Below are 13,346 nucleotides of genomic sequence, written 5' to 3' on the forward strand. Positions count from 1 at the left end.
GCAGTATTTAAGTTTTTCAACAACCATCAAGTAGCATCATTATTGCCTTTTTATAAATAAGGAAACAGAGGTTTCCAGAGGTGAAGCAACTTGCACCAGGGCAAATGTCTACATGGGTAGAGCCAGGATTTCTATCTCAGTCCACTTGACTCCAGAGCCCACCTTGCCTATGTTCCATGTTGGATCTTGAAGGGTAAGTGGGAATTCACCAGTTAGTGCGCAGAGGAAAGGAAATTTTGGCCTGAGAACAGAGCATGTAGAAAGGTCCTAAAATGTCAAAAAGTTTTTGAGTTTGGGTTAAAGCATTTTAAGAGAAGGACAGCAGGAGGGAAGGAGCTTGAGGGTGGGGAGATTGTCAGTAAACAATTAAGGGCTACATTCCAGGCCGAACATCCATCTGGGAGCAGAACATTTTAGTTTAGTCTTATTTTCGAGAGGCTCACTTCTAAGGATTTTTTTAATTCAACATGGTTAAAATGTAGACAAATTTAATTTATTGAACCCCAAATCATGTTTTTTGAATGTTCCAAGGCATTTTTCTCATATTAGGACAGGATGCATATGATCATTTATAGATACCAGGCTTCTGTGTATGGACCATAGTTTGACTACATGAAATTTGTTTTTGTTTGTTTGTTCTTGCCTTTATGCCTTGATGTTTTACATCATTGTGTATTCTTTGCTTTTTACATCTTTAACCCCACTGATTACACTCTCATTAGTCCTGGCTAACCTATGTCAAACCACTGTCCATGTTCAGGTACACAATTTGCCAGTTCATTAATTTCAGGCATATTTCATTCTTTCAGCATTCCTGGGAAAGTATGAAGTAAGAGATCAGGCATAGGCTGACCAAATTCTTGCTTATATACCACAGCATCATTGGAAAAAGTTTAATGATTTTTTTGTTTTGTTTTGGAGACGGAATCTCCCTCTATTGCCCAGGCTGTAGTGCAGTGGTACAATTGCGGCTGACTGCAACCTCTGCCTCCTGAGTTCAAGAGATCCTCCTGCCTCAGCCTCCCAAGTAGCTGGGACTACAGGCACGTGCCACCATGCCTGGCTAATTTTTACATTTTTAGTAGAGACAGGGTTTCACCATATTGGCCAGGCTGGTCTCGAACTCCTGTCCTCATGATCTGCCCACCTCAGCCTCCCAAAGGGCTGGGATTACAGGCATGAGCCACCACACCTGGCCAATGGTATTTCTTAATAAACAAATGTGGGAAGCAATCAAGCCACTCAATGGTAAATGGGATTTTCCCTCTACGCATTCTAAAAGTTGATTCGAACCCCTCCTGAAAATTGTTCTTCCTGATAGACTGCAGTTTCACAGTACTTCTGTGCTATCTGCAACAGGCTTCCCATTAGTGGCACTCAAGGACTGGGTTCTCAGATTGCCAAGTATTTCTTAGGCTCATTACAACCATGTTACACCAATTCAGTGTTGATGGTATCATAAAAGTTAATAACCACTGCATAAATGTCAGTTTTTCCGGTGGAAGTGAAAACAACATTTCAATACTCAGCATTTTTCAGACATGTTTAATCATTTGCATGCGCATTTAGTTATGCGTAAAATGGTCTATGGAGTATTGTCAAAGAATAGAGAAGACAAAAACTGGCTTTATATGAGAGAAGAGAGAGAGAAAAACCAGCCCAGGAAGAGTGAATATTGGTTCATATTTTGGGGGAAACTGATTAGTTAGTTGGGAAAGAGGTCAAAGTAGGCAGTTTGTCCTTTAGTAGGCCAACTAGGGTTATCAAAGAGAACCATCACAGTTCTGAAGGATCTCCGAAAACCTTGAGATCTTAGCTGAGAAGTACACGTGATAAGTTGTCTCTGTGTGAGGTCGGCCACTGTCCCCTACCTTAGTAAGGCAAGGTCTGCACAATTTCTCTCCTCAGAATGCTCACATTTTAAAGATAAAAAAATTTATCTTTATGTAGTCTGTGGACCTTCATTATAGGTTATTTTATTTGTTAGGGTTTTGATTTTGACATCAACATTGATTTTCAATGGGCTCCAAATTTTCCTTACCTTTGTTAAGTTGCTCCACGTTTTACAAATGTTCGTCTGTGCAACTAATGGTCTACCTAAATGATCTGTTTCAATGAGGTGACTTTTCAGTTCTTTGCCTCCCCTTGACTGCACTCAAGGTAAATGGCATCCCAGTCATGTCAGTTGAACTATTCAGCACATTCTACTGATAGCATCCTGGAGTGAGGACTGAGAGTCTCTTTACTTGACTCACTCTTAATTTCAGGAAAATTACAAACTTCACTTTATTTATAAACTTCAGGCCTCCAGTTCTCAGCTTAGTTTAGTTTAGTGAGTTTTTGTTTTCTTCTTGTTTTCAAGTCAGTTTTTAAAATCTCTAAAATGACTGAGTTGGAGGGCATGATGTTTCAAGTTATTTTAGCCTTTAATTCTGGAGCTAGGACCATTCTTCATAAAAACTTTTCTCCCAAAGCATTCCCCTTTACCTTCAAGGCATGCAATAATATTTCAGAATAGTGTCATTTTAGGAAATATATCAAAAAAATTAATCAGAAAGCAATGATGCATAGGAAGAAAGCTTAATGAAATATTGTCCTATCTTGAACCATTTTTTTTTTTCTTCATGGGTAAGTTACTGATTCTTTTAGAACTCAAATTGTGATTGCTTTCTAATTCATGGGCACTTTTGCATCTTGATTACTGACACTAAAGGAAAGATCAAATTTGTTTTCCCAAACTATTGTTATTGTTGCCGTTGTTATTGTTGTTAACATACACCATTTACTGAGTGTTTGTTATTTTTCAGGCACTCTGCTGTTTTATGAGACAGGCATTAGTGTCCCCACTTACAGTTAAGGAAACTGAGGCACAGAGCAGTTCAGTGGCATGAGGTCACACAGCTGGTAAGTGACAGATCCAAGATTTGAACTCTGACTCTAAACCTTGAGCTCTTAATATTCTATTACATTTGATTTTTGCTGGTTGACTATTGTTATGACTCTTCCACAAATTTCTATATTATTTTATATCTCCCAACAAAATGTATTAACAACCTGTGATTCAAGGAACTTTAAAAAAAAAAGTCCCTTTTCAGATATTTTAGTGGCTCTTGAAATTAAAATTCAAAAAGCTCAGGATCACCATAGTTAATCAGAACTAGAAGCTCTTATAGAATTGATTTCTGCTTAATTCCGTAGGGGAAAAAGGCTAAATGGAAAGAAAGTAATTTATTGCCAAAATACTGATTTCTGCCTCTGAATTTTGGCAAATCTCCTATATCTTTTAGAATTGATATTCAATAGAAGAGATCAGATTTGTGAACCTGAGCCATATATTTGCTATGCTCTAACTACTAAAGCAGATGGGTTGACTGATGTTTATTCATTCAACAAACATTTAGTTTTTGGTGATGCTTACCTGGAGCTAGCTACAATACAAGACACTGTAAAAGGAATAAAATAACAGTTGTCTCTAGGGTTCCATAATCTAAAAGAGGAAGGCATATCTGAAAGCAAATAGGTATATTTCTATAAGCAATTGCTAGTACTTACTGAATATTTTTCTGAGCCAGATGATGTTCAAAGCTCTGTACACATAGTGTACACAGTTTGGCAATCAAGACCCTATAAGAAAAAAGGTGCTGTTTTAATCCTCCTTAAGAAGTTGAGGCATGAAGAGGTTAAGTGGTTCCCAGGGTAACAACTATCAGTGAAAGAGCAGGAAATTCAAACACAGAGAGCATGACCTGGAACCGGTGCCCTTGATGGGGTCACGGGTGGGTGTGGTCTATTCTAGCTGAGCAGAGGACATTGGAGCTTGGTTATGAATGACAAGCTCACACTGGGAAGGCCATCCCAAGCTAAGGAAGTATTTGGAAAAATAATAGAGGCAGGAAAGTAGAAAGCAAATGTTTGTGGAGCAGTGTTGGATCAACCTGGTAGGAATGCCATGTGTATGACATAATGTGGTTAAAGGAGTTAAGGGTCACTTTATAGAGGGCTGTAAAGACCAGACTGAGAAAATTAATTCATAATTCATTTAGCGGATCTTGATGTCTCACTAGCCATGTGTCCATTTTATACATATCAATTCATTTATTCCTCATGATGAGGTGGTGTGTCATATAACCATTCCCATTTCACAGATTGGGAAACCAAGTATACAAAGAGATTAACTTGCCCAACATCACATAGGCAGTAAGAGGTAGAGCTGGGATTCAGATGAGGAAGCCTGGTTTCCGAGGCCATAAGTATAACTGTGATGATGCCTTACTACTTCGAAATGGAATGATGTGATCAGAGTTCAAAACCCATGAGTGAGGACCCATAAACGGGAAAGGAAGGAAAAGAAAGACAAGTGACTTGGGGAGAAGAGACCAGCTGAGGTCACTGTGGCACTCCACTGGAGAGACAGTCAATTGACACCAGGATGGTAGCAGTGAAAAGGAGAAAGATGAATGAGGTAGGGATGGGATTTGGAAGTAGGAGCTCAGAGTTCAAATTCTGACCCTGTCCATTACTGGTTACTGAGTGACCTTGGACTGGTGGATTAGCCTCTGTGCTTTGATTTTCTAATTCACAAAGAGGGGAAATGCAGCAGAGCCCAGGTGAATGAATTCTATTTTGGCTCTGCTGATTGGGAGGCGTCAGCAGGCCATCCATCTGGCTGGGCCCAGCAGGTCAGTTAGAAATCTGGGTCTGGAGCTCAAGAAAGAGGTCAGGCCTATAAATGTACTTAGGAGTCACCTCTAGGGAGGTAAGAGTTGAAATTGCTAAGAGGGATGTCTAGAGGGGAAGAGAAATGAAGAGAAGAGAGCTGTTGAAAAACCACTCACCCCTTCCTGAGAACAGGTCAGGATTGATCAGGAGATTACTAGGAGCATATTCCATTTGTCTATATTCATTAGTTGATAGTTAATATATTTTTTTAATATGTGAAACTGTCGCTGACCTCTTTTTTCATATCAGCGTTTTTTACCTGCACACGATTTATCATGAGCTTGAGGTTGTGAGCACTGATGACACTTATTTATTGGTCTCCACATTTGCCATTGCTTTGGAGGAAATCACTACAGCAGCATGACCTCAACAGCAGCCTCATATTACTAAGTTCATGAACAAAACCTGAAAGTAGGTTTTCCCTTCCGTATGTATGTCCCAAAGTCATCATTTTCTTTTCTAAGCAGCATCATATGTTGCCAGAGAAAATTATGAAGCTGTTATTTGGTGTTTTATTAATGTATGCATTCCCTTAACTTAATTTGGAATTGGAAAAGGTACTGTGTGACTAAAGTTGTTCGGAAGAGCAGTTGCCCCAAATGGGCTTTGAATTGGCTTCTGTTAGTGCCTGTTTTGTTTTTCACTCTCAAGTCCCTTAGTACACGTCACTGGTGTCTATCTAGACTACCTGCTTTTGCCTAAGGCTCACCTCAGCAGGCTGCACCATTCAAAAAATAAAAATAAAGCACACAAACACAACACCAGGAAGCTTTGCAAAATCAATGTAGGTCTTCGCTGAAGGTCTTGAGGTCATTCGGTGTGAATGTATGTGTGTGAGATGTGGGGGTCATCACATCTCACTGCAAAACTTTCCCCTAATTATCATTCAACTTTCTCTGTTTTCCAAATCCTACTCCCTCCAGTACTGCTCAAATTCCATTTCTTCTCTCCTCTTCTTTCTCTCAGCCACCAGACCCTCCTCCACTTTTTAAAATCTTTCGATATTAAATTAGACCTCTTATCTGTCTCCCCACTCGCATCCCCATTTGCAGTCCTTGTCAAAACCAACCCGTTTTCTTTATTATTCACCATCATTAGGAAGTCAGAGAGGAAGAATTTTAATGCTTTGACCCTGTCAGGAAAATGTTGACTTTATAATACTAATTATTAAAATAGTACTGAGCCCCATTCAATAAATCATATACAGCAGATTCCTAACCAAAGAGCATTTATCTTTTTGTACTTTAGTGAAATTTCACTGACCTTTGCAGACGAGTTGTGTTGACTTTCTTTGGAGTCTGTTTCTGGCTTTTCGTTGTTGTTTTTGCAGCCTTCAGTAGATGGCAAGTGCTAAATTCCAAGTGTATGGAGATCTCCCCTGATCCACCATAGTGGGGAGGGGGGATAAATCTAACTCTGAAATTCTCCTTTACCCATCCTTGCACCCCCATCTAAGCACACACAAAGCAGGAAAAAAATAGTAATCAAACTCCTTCAAGGTTTTTGTTTGTTTGTTCAAAGATAAAAATTAAACCTGGTTAAAAATGAGTACAAGAAATTCCAGGCCTCATCCCAGTCAGGCATTCAGTGGGTAGATGGATAATGGATGGAAAGATGGATGGATTGATGGATGAATGAATGAATGGATGGATGGATGGATGGATGGATGGATGGATGGATGAACAGACAGACAGATGAAAGGATGGATGGATGGATGGGTAGATGGATGGTTGGATGGATGGATGGATGGATGGATGGATAGATGGATGAATGAGTAGATGGGTGGGTGGGTGGATGGATGGGTGGATAGATGGCTGAGTGGATGGATGGGTGGGTGGGTAGACTGTGTAAAAGGAGGCAGTCCCCCTCCTCTTGTAATGTGTGATGGTGAGAGAGATGGGTGAGTGCTCACAGCCTGGTTATGGATGTGTGTGACCTTGCCTTTCAGATCTATTTTAGCATCAGTTTAAGAAGACACTTCCTTTTCTTCTAGCAATTGCACCTCTAACCCTTTTTCTAGCAAATTCAGAAAGGCTGAGTAACTTTCCCAATAGCCCAGGTGATACTGGACTTCTACCCAGAGAAACATGGATAGAACTGTGAACCAGGGCTAATGATGGTGAGCGCTTGGAGAATTGGGGAACCTTTGCAATTCCTCATGTTGCTGATTTTTATTACCCATTGCCAATTCCCCATTGGATCAGTCTATATTTTGTGATATGAACACATGATTTGTGGATACTGGGAGACTGGGAGGGATGGTAGCAAATCTAATTTGTCACTAATTGAGCCAATGTAGTTCAATCCTGTTAATTCTGTACTTTATTGAACTCTAAATCTATTCACATCTCATAAAACATGATTAATCTCTCTAGCTCTTTAAAATACAACAATATATGGCATGCTTAAGGCTTACAAATTTGACAAAGAGCCCAAGAATAACTTTTTCTCTGAATTCATGAAAAGCATTGGTTAAGCTGCTTTATGAACAAGAAATCTGTAAGGAAAAAGAAAAGAAATCTTCTTTACAAACAGTAAAGCTTAAGAGAAATACTCTTAAGATTTGACATGTAATTTTGCCTTTGAAATACCTTTTGTATGAGAATTTTAAAATCTCTAGTTTTTTTTTTAAAGTATATTGGAAGGGTAAATACTAAATAAAGATTAGTGTAATTGTCTTAAACTACCCAAAAGTTTGAAGCCAGTTGTAGAAAAAAACAAACTAGTAAGCAAAGATATGGTATGTTGTTGGGATGGCAAGCTGATGGTTAATAGGAAATTATCATGAATGAAGTAGCATTATGATTCACCAGGGAATAAGTGGAAAGGTTTCTTGGGATGATAGTGTTTTGCAGGAAAAAAAAAAAAAAATAGGTTGCATTGGGATTATGTAAATAAAGGAGAGGAAGGCAGAGTCCAATCTGAAATTGTTATATTGGGGGATTGGGAATGTATTATAGACAAGGCTCTGAGCATAGTGGGCTTAGAAAGAGTCCTGGGTTGAAGTTCAAACCTTCTCAATCATTCCTGCTGAAACCTTGGCAAACTTATAGAATTTCTTTGCTTAGATTGCCATATATGTATAACTGGCAAAATAATACCTACTCCAGAGATCCGCTGTGTAGATTATTAATAATGATGTAAGTATATTCCCTCCCTTTTTGCCCAGCATACCTTCTGTACATACGCCACTGCTTTTAGCACCCCTTACAAATAATTTGGAGTCTGCCTCCTAGAATTGCCAAAAATGCAGCATACTTTTTTATTCTTCAGTCACCTTCTTGATTTGCCCCTTTATTTGTTGAGGGAGGGTACCAATTACAATTTTTAGTGATTCAAATGGATGCTTTCATTATTTCCCAAAATAATATGATAATAATATCCCCTTCTCTTAAAAAAGTCATCTTAAAACTTAAAAGACATTTTTACTAATTCATACCAGTAGAATTGGCATTTACAAATAGGATATGAAATTATGTGGAATCTATTATCCACTCTTCTGAGACAAGTAGTTAACATGAGTAATATTTTTCTTTGCCACAAAAGTGGTTGTATAATTCTCTTTTTGTGCGCTTAATTGGGGTAGGTTGTGATAATATAGTGATTCATCCTGGTTGGGAATATTGTGTTTAATTATATAATCTGATTGAAGAAAAGCTCCTTTCTTCAGATTGGGCACAGGATTGCAGGCTAGATAAATTTGATATTCTTTCTAGACTATGTCTTTAATATTTTATATATTTAATCTTTTCCATGGCCATTTGTTATAAGAATTCTGGTACTGTTTATCATCTTATAATATCTAGAATTTTTATTTTTTATATTTTTATTTTTTTGAGACAGGATCTTGTTCTGTCACCCAGGCTGGAGTGCAGTGGCGTGACCATAGCTCACTGCAGCCTTAAACTCCTGTGCTCAAGTGATCCTTCTGCCTCAGCCTCTCGAGTAGCTAGGTCTACAGGTGCACACCACCATGCTGGGCTAATTTTTTTTTTAGTAGTGACAAGGTCTCGTTCTGTTGCCCAGACTGGTATCGAACTCCTGGCTTCAAATGTTTTTCCCACCTTGGCCTCCCAAAGGTCTGGGATTACAGGCTTGAGCCACAACGCCTGACCTTGAATTTTTAAAAGTACCTTATAATATTGATATAAAAATTCACCCCAGAATTAGTTTAATTATACATGTGAAAACATAGGTGATAATTTTTGAGAGGAAATATTAACAAATAGTAAACAGTAATAAGTAAACTTTTTACTCATTCTAATTATTTCATAGAAGTGTCACAATATTGAATTTTGGTCTGTCATCTAAGGTAGTATCAGTTCATTTAAATTATTATTTAAATTGTCCATCACAGTGGAAGTCATTTTTTAAAATATTACAGTGAAATGTGCTTAGTTTTATTTTTTAATTTTCGGTTTTTATAAATGTTGTGTTGTATTATTATATACATACAGATATTTTATATTTCATTATTATTGCAAATTTTTCCAAGCAGAATGATGTAATTTAAAATAATACCATCAATTTTCATTTGAAGCAGTATTTCATATGTAAACATATATTTGATATCCACTTATTGAACTTGTTTTTTCCTGCTGGGGAAATCTAATTTATGAACAGTTGTTTAGTGGGAACACTCAAAGTATTAAGGATAGATTTCACTAGATTAAATTCATGAGGGCTGATAACATAAGTTATTTCTATATCATCACTTAAAAACAGTTACAAACCCTTACACTGAGCGGTCAGCAACTTATTTTAACAACAAACCAAGGTTGGAAATGAAACTGTAGATTTTACACTGATGAAGCTTTTGTTGCAATCAGCTGATGACCCTATTTAGATGTTCAACATTCTCCATCCACTGAAGTCAACCTCTGAGCTTACTTAGGCCATAAGTAAACTCTCAGAGAAGCATTCACTGTCTGTCATATTTCTATGAGTGAGAGGGAAGCAGAGGATGAGGCTGCTTTGTGATTTCATTTCTCATGCTAGAAGAGAGAGAAGAAATGGGGGCTCCCTGGGAATTCCAACCGTGCCCAAAGGTAAAATACACAGGAGGACCCAGGTAATTTCTTATCACCTGAAGTAAGAACTGAAGACACTTGTCCTGGGTCCCCCACTTTCCAATAAGCAAATGCTGAAGGAAATGCTTCCAGAAAAAAAAAAAAAAAAAAAAAAAGTGGACCTTGACTAAGCCTTCACTGTCCGGAAGACCTGGAAAAAAAGAGGCATTTTAAAAACACGCTTTGACCATAAACTAGTTGAAACCAAATGAAAGTAAAGAATTCATTTGTCTATAGGCTAAGGCTGGTCTTACTTTATGGAACCCAAAACTTCTGTAAATTGAATAATGGAGAAATTTGCTTAAAGATGTCAGAGTTATGATGTTCCCCTCATAAAGTAATGGGAAATAGCAACAACAACAAAAAAAATGCAAAGCAAAAACTCCATGTTTAATGAAACCAAGGAAGCAAGCCATAAAAGTTTGTCAAACTAACATCCAAAGCTACCAACCTCAATATGGAATTATCACAATGATATTTAGCCTAAACAGGGGGACTAGAAGAAAAGGGAGAGCTCCATAAATGGGGGAGGCAGATGGGAAATGCCCAGCAAGTGGGCCTGAAAGAGTAGGCTTTGGGTGTGGGTGTCTCTGTCCCCGCTAGAGACCCATGGTGAGGTAAGGTTGAAGGAGGAGTCACTCACACATGCAGTGTGTGCAGCAGGCCAGGCCAGCTGGTAGAGGGGCTGTGTGGAAGGGAGCAGTGGGTGGCAGTCAGCTATGCAGAAGTTTATCTCAGCCGAAAGGAAATAATTTTTAAAACACGGAATCTCCACAAACATGCACAGATCTCCCCTACAAACCATATTTGCACTGACCTTCTATTTGCACTGAAGATGGTGAGGAGGATAAAGAATCCTATAAGTCCCGATGTGATCAAAAGCAAGTCACCTGGGGAGCGAAGGGGTCGGTTAGTAAGGTGCCCTCTGGAGTCCTCCATAGGATACTAAGCCTAGTCTTGAGTAACCTAACAGCTATGATGTTGTGGGAAAACAGCAGCGAAAGCCAAGACTCTTACGCTCAGCCAAATTGCCATTCAGTAGAAATGCAAAAAAGAGACGTTTCTGAGCATGTAACTGAATAATGACATTTATGACATCTCTTGAAACAAAAACCTTGATTGTGAGATCTCTTCAACAAGAAATTAATGTAGAAACTGAAATGAGTATTATGTCCAGTTCAATCAAAGGTCTAACCAATCATGTGAAGTAGGATTACAGAAGAGAATGCAAATATTGTATGTCTTCCTAATGGGTCACTAATAATTCAATAATTTATATAACATTATTAACAAAATTTCATGGCAGGAGAGGATGTGGGAGACATTTAGGGATGTGGATTTCCTTGTATTTCATAGTCAGGAGTAAAAAGATACTGCCTAAAATGAATATATGAAGCAATAGAGGCTTAAATTATAAATGCAATGATGAAAAACCCAAAGATAACCAGTGAGGAACACGACACATAATATAGCAAATCGAAATTGACAATGGAGCAGGAAGGGGAGTTAAGAGGAAGCTATGTGCATTGATTTCTCTTAGAGTTGATTGTTAATAGACCCTGTCTAAAATTAGTAACACATGAAACAGATGTTTGACCATATACTACACTAATAAAGGTAACTACTAGAAGACCAAAAAATTATTATATATAATTATCAGCAGCAAAACACAAAGAAAACAGATCATATAGCTGTATAATTTAAGTATGGAACAAGAAGAAGGGAGAAACATTTTCCTTTTGTTCCTTATTCCCTTTATCCTGTAGGATTTGATTTTTCACATTATTTTTTATACTATGGGCCTTTTAATTTTCATAATTTAAACACGTGAGAGCATTTTTTCTAATTTTCAAATTTTAGATTTCCTTTATGGTTGTATTGGTCTCAAGTACAAAACTTCTGGCCTGTTTTCTGGGCCAGATTTCAGAAGATAAAGCACCAGATTCATTTGTGAGAATTGTTCATAGGGGTCTAACATCTGCTTCAGTCATTGTGACCTCATCTTTATTGAAAAGGAAAGTTGTTTTGGAACTACAATAGTGGGCTGAGATAAACTGTCTCATAGTCTCATATTTAATTAAATTTTCAAAATGTTTTTGATTAAAACTACCCGGATATGAACTGAATGTTGAAACAGGTTAGACATTTCAAATTAACTTTGTAATAAGTTAAAAACAGGTCAAGAGACAGGAAATGAAAACTGGAGGTGAGCAAGGAAAATCTCAGAGTAGAAAAAGGTTCATGGAAAGTTGTTTTAGAATGAGTGGTTTTAAATCTATTGATTAAACCCTTAAAAGAAGGTACATAATGACAGAGCAAGATGTGTGCAAAGTAGAAGATGGCAAGAAATAAGAAAACATTTGGAGAAGATGTGCTTGCCTATAATGTGTGATTATTGGCCGGGCACAGTGGCTCACGCCTGTAATCCCAACACTTTGGGAGGCCGAGGTGGGCAGATCACGAGGTCAGGAAATCGAGACCATCCTGGCCAACATGGTGAAACCCCGTCTCTACTAAAAATACAAAAATTAGCTAGGTGTGGTGGCGCGTGCCTGTAATCAGCTACTCGGGAGGCTGAGGTGGGAGAGGAGCTTGAACCAGGGAGTTGGAGGTTGCAGTGAGCCAAGATCACGCAACTGTACTCCAGCCTGGTGACAGAGTGAGAGACTCCATCTCACAAAAAAAAAAAAAAAAAAAAGTGTGATTATGCTACAATTCTTTCTAGAAAGCATTGCATAATGGAGATTCCTACTAAATTTGTAGATCTTGCTGCTATTTTGAAAGCCAACATTTCTGATGACTTACTTTATTGCACCATTGGCACAGCCCCCCCCCCCCCTTTAAAAATAGAGGAACATGTGACTTGGTTCTTTAGGCTTGAATTTCTCAGCAACCTGTAGATAAACAGTTCGCAGTCTTGGTGATTTCAGTCTTGGACATTTTTCTTTCAACTGGGGGACAACCTAGTGACAATCTCCATCATTTCAAAAAAATATGGAACATTTTAAAGTAAACTTTTTATTAAGGTGTAACACACAGAAAAATGGGCAAGTCATAAGTGGACAACTCAAGGAATTTTCATAAAGTAAGCACACACTTGCTTGCAGTTACATCCTAGAACAAGACACATAGCATTACTAGCTCACCTGAAGCCTGTCATGCCTCCGTGGCACCACTATCCAGCCAGGGCTGATGTCTATCCTGACTTCAAACATCACAGATTAGTGTTACCTTTTTCAAACTTTAATGGAATCATATAGCATGTATTCTTTTGTATTTAGTTTCTTTCATGCAACACTGTGTTTGTGAGTTTCATCAATGTAGTGGTATGTAGGTGTAGTTCATTTATTCTCAATGTTATAGAATTCTATTGAATGAATATATCACAAATTACGTAGTCATTAAATTGTCGATGGACATTTGAGTCATTTCCAATGACGACCTATTACAAATTGTGCTGACGTGAACATCCTACTACATGTCATTTGGTAAATGTTTCTGTGTATTTGTGTTGGGTGCATATCTAGGAGTGTAATTGTTGAGCCAAAAGGTATTTTT

At 38.0% G+C, this 13,346-nt stretch overlaps 1 protein-coding gene across 5 annotated transcripts in view; it reads left to right on the top strand.

Annotated features, from left to right (window-relative positions):
* FRMPD4 (FERM and PDZ domain containing 4) overlaps positions 1–13,346 on the top strand; it is a 583,947-nt gene that overhangs the window by 199,383 nt on the left and 371,218 nt on the right. Inside the window, exon 1 of one of the 5 annotated variants that reach the window (XM_063660028.1) lies at positions 2,802–2,904. The exons of the other annotated variants lie outside the window; for them this stretch is intronic. Within the exon in view, the coding sequence (XP_063516098.1) occupies positions 2,888–2,904 (17 nt within the window). The 5' untranslated portion in view covers positions 2,802–2,887. Of the gene's footprint in view, positions 1–2,801; positions 2,905–13,346 lie in introns of those variants that run through there. 5 annotated transcript variants of the gene reach the window in all.

The sequence above is a fragment of the Pongo pygmaeus genome, chromosome X (genome assembly GCF_028885625.2).
Source record: "Pongo pygmaeus isolate AG05252 chromosome X, NHGRI_mPonPyg2-v2.0_pri, whole genome shotgun sequence".
In the NCBI taxonomy this organism is placed as follows: Eukaryota; Metazoa; Chordata; class Mammalia; order Primates; family Hominidae; genus Pongo; species Pongo pygmaeus.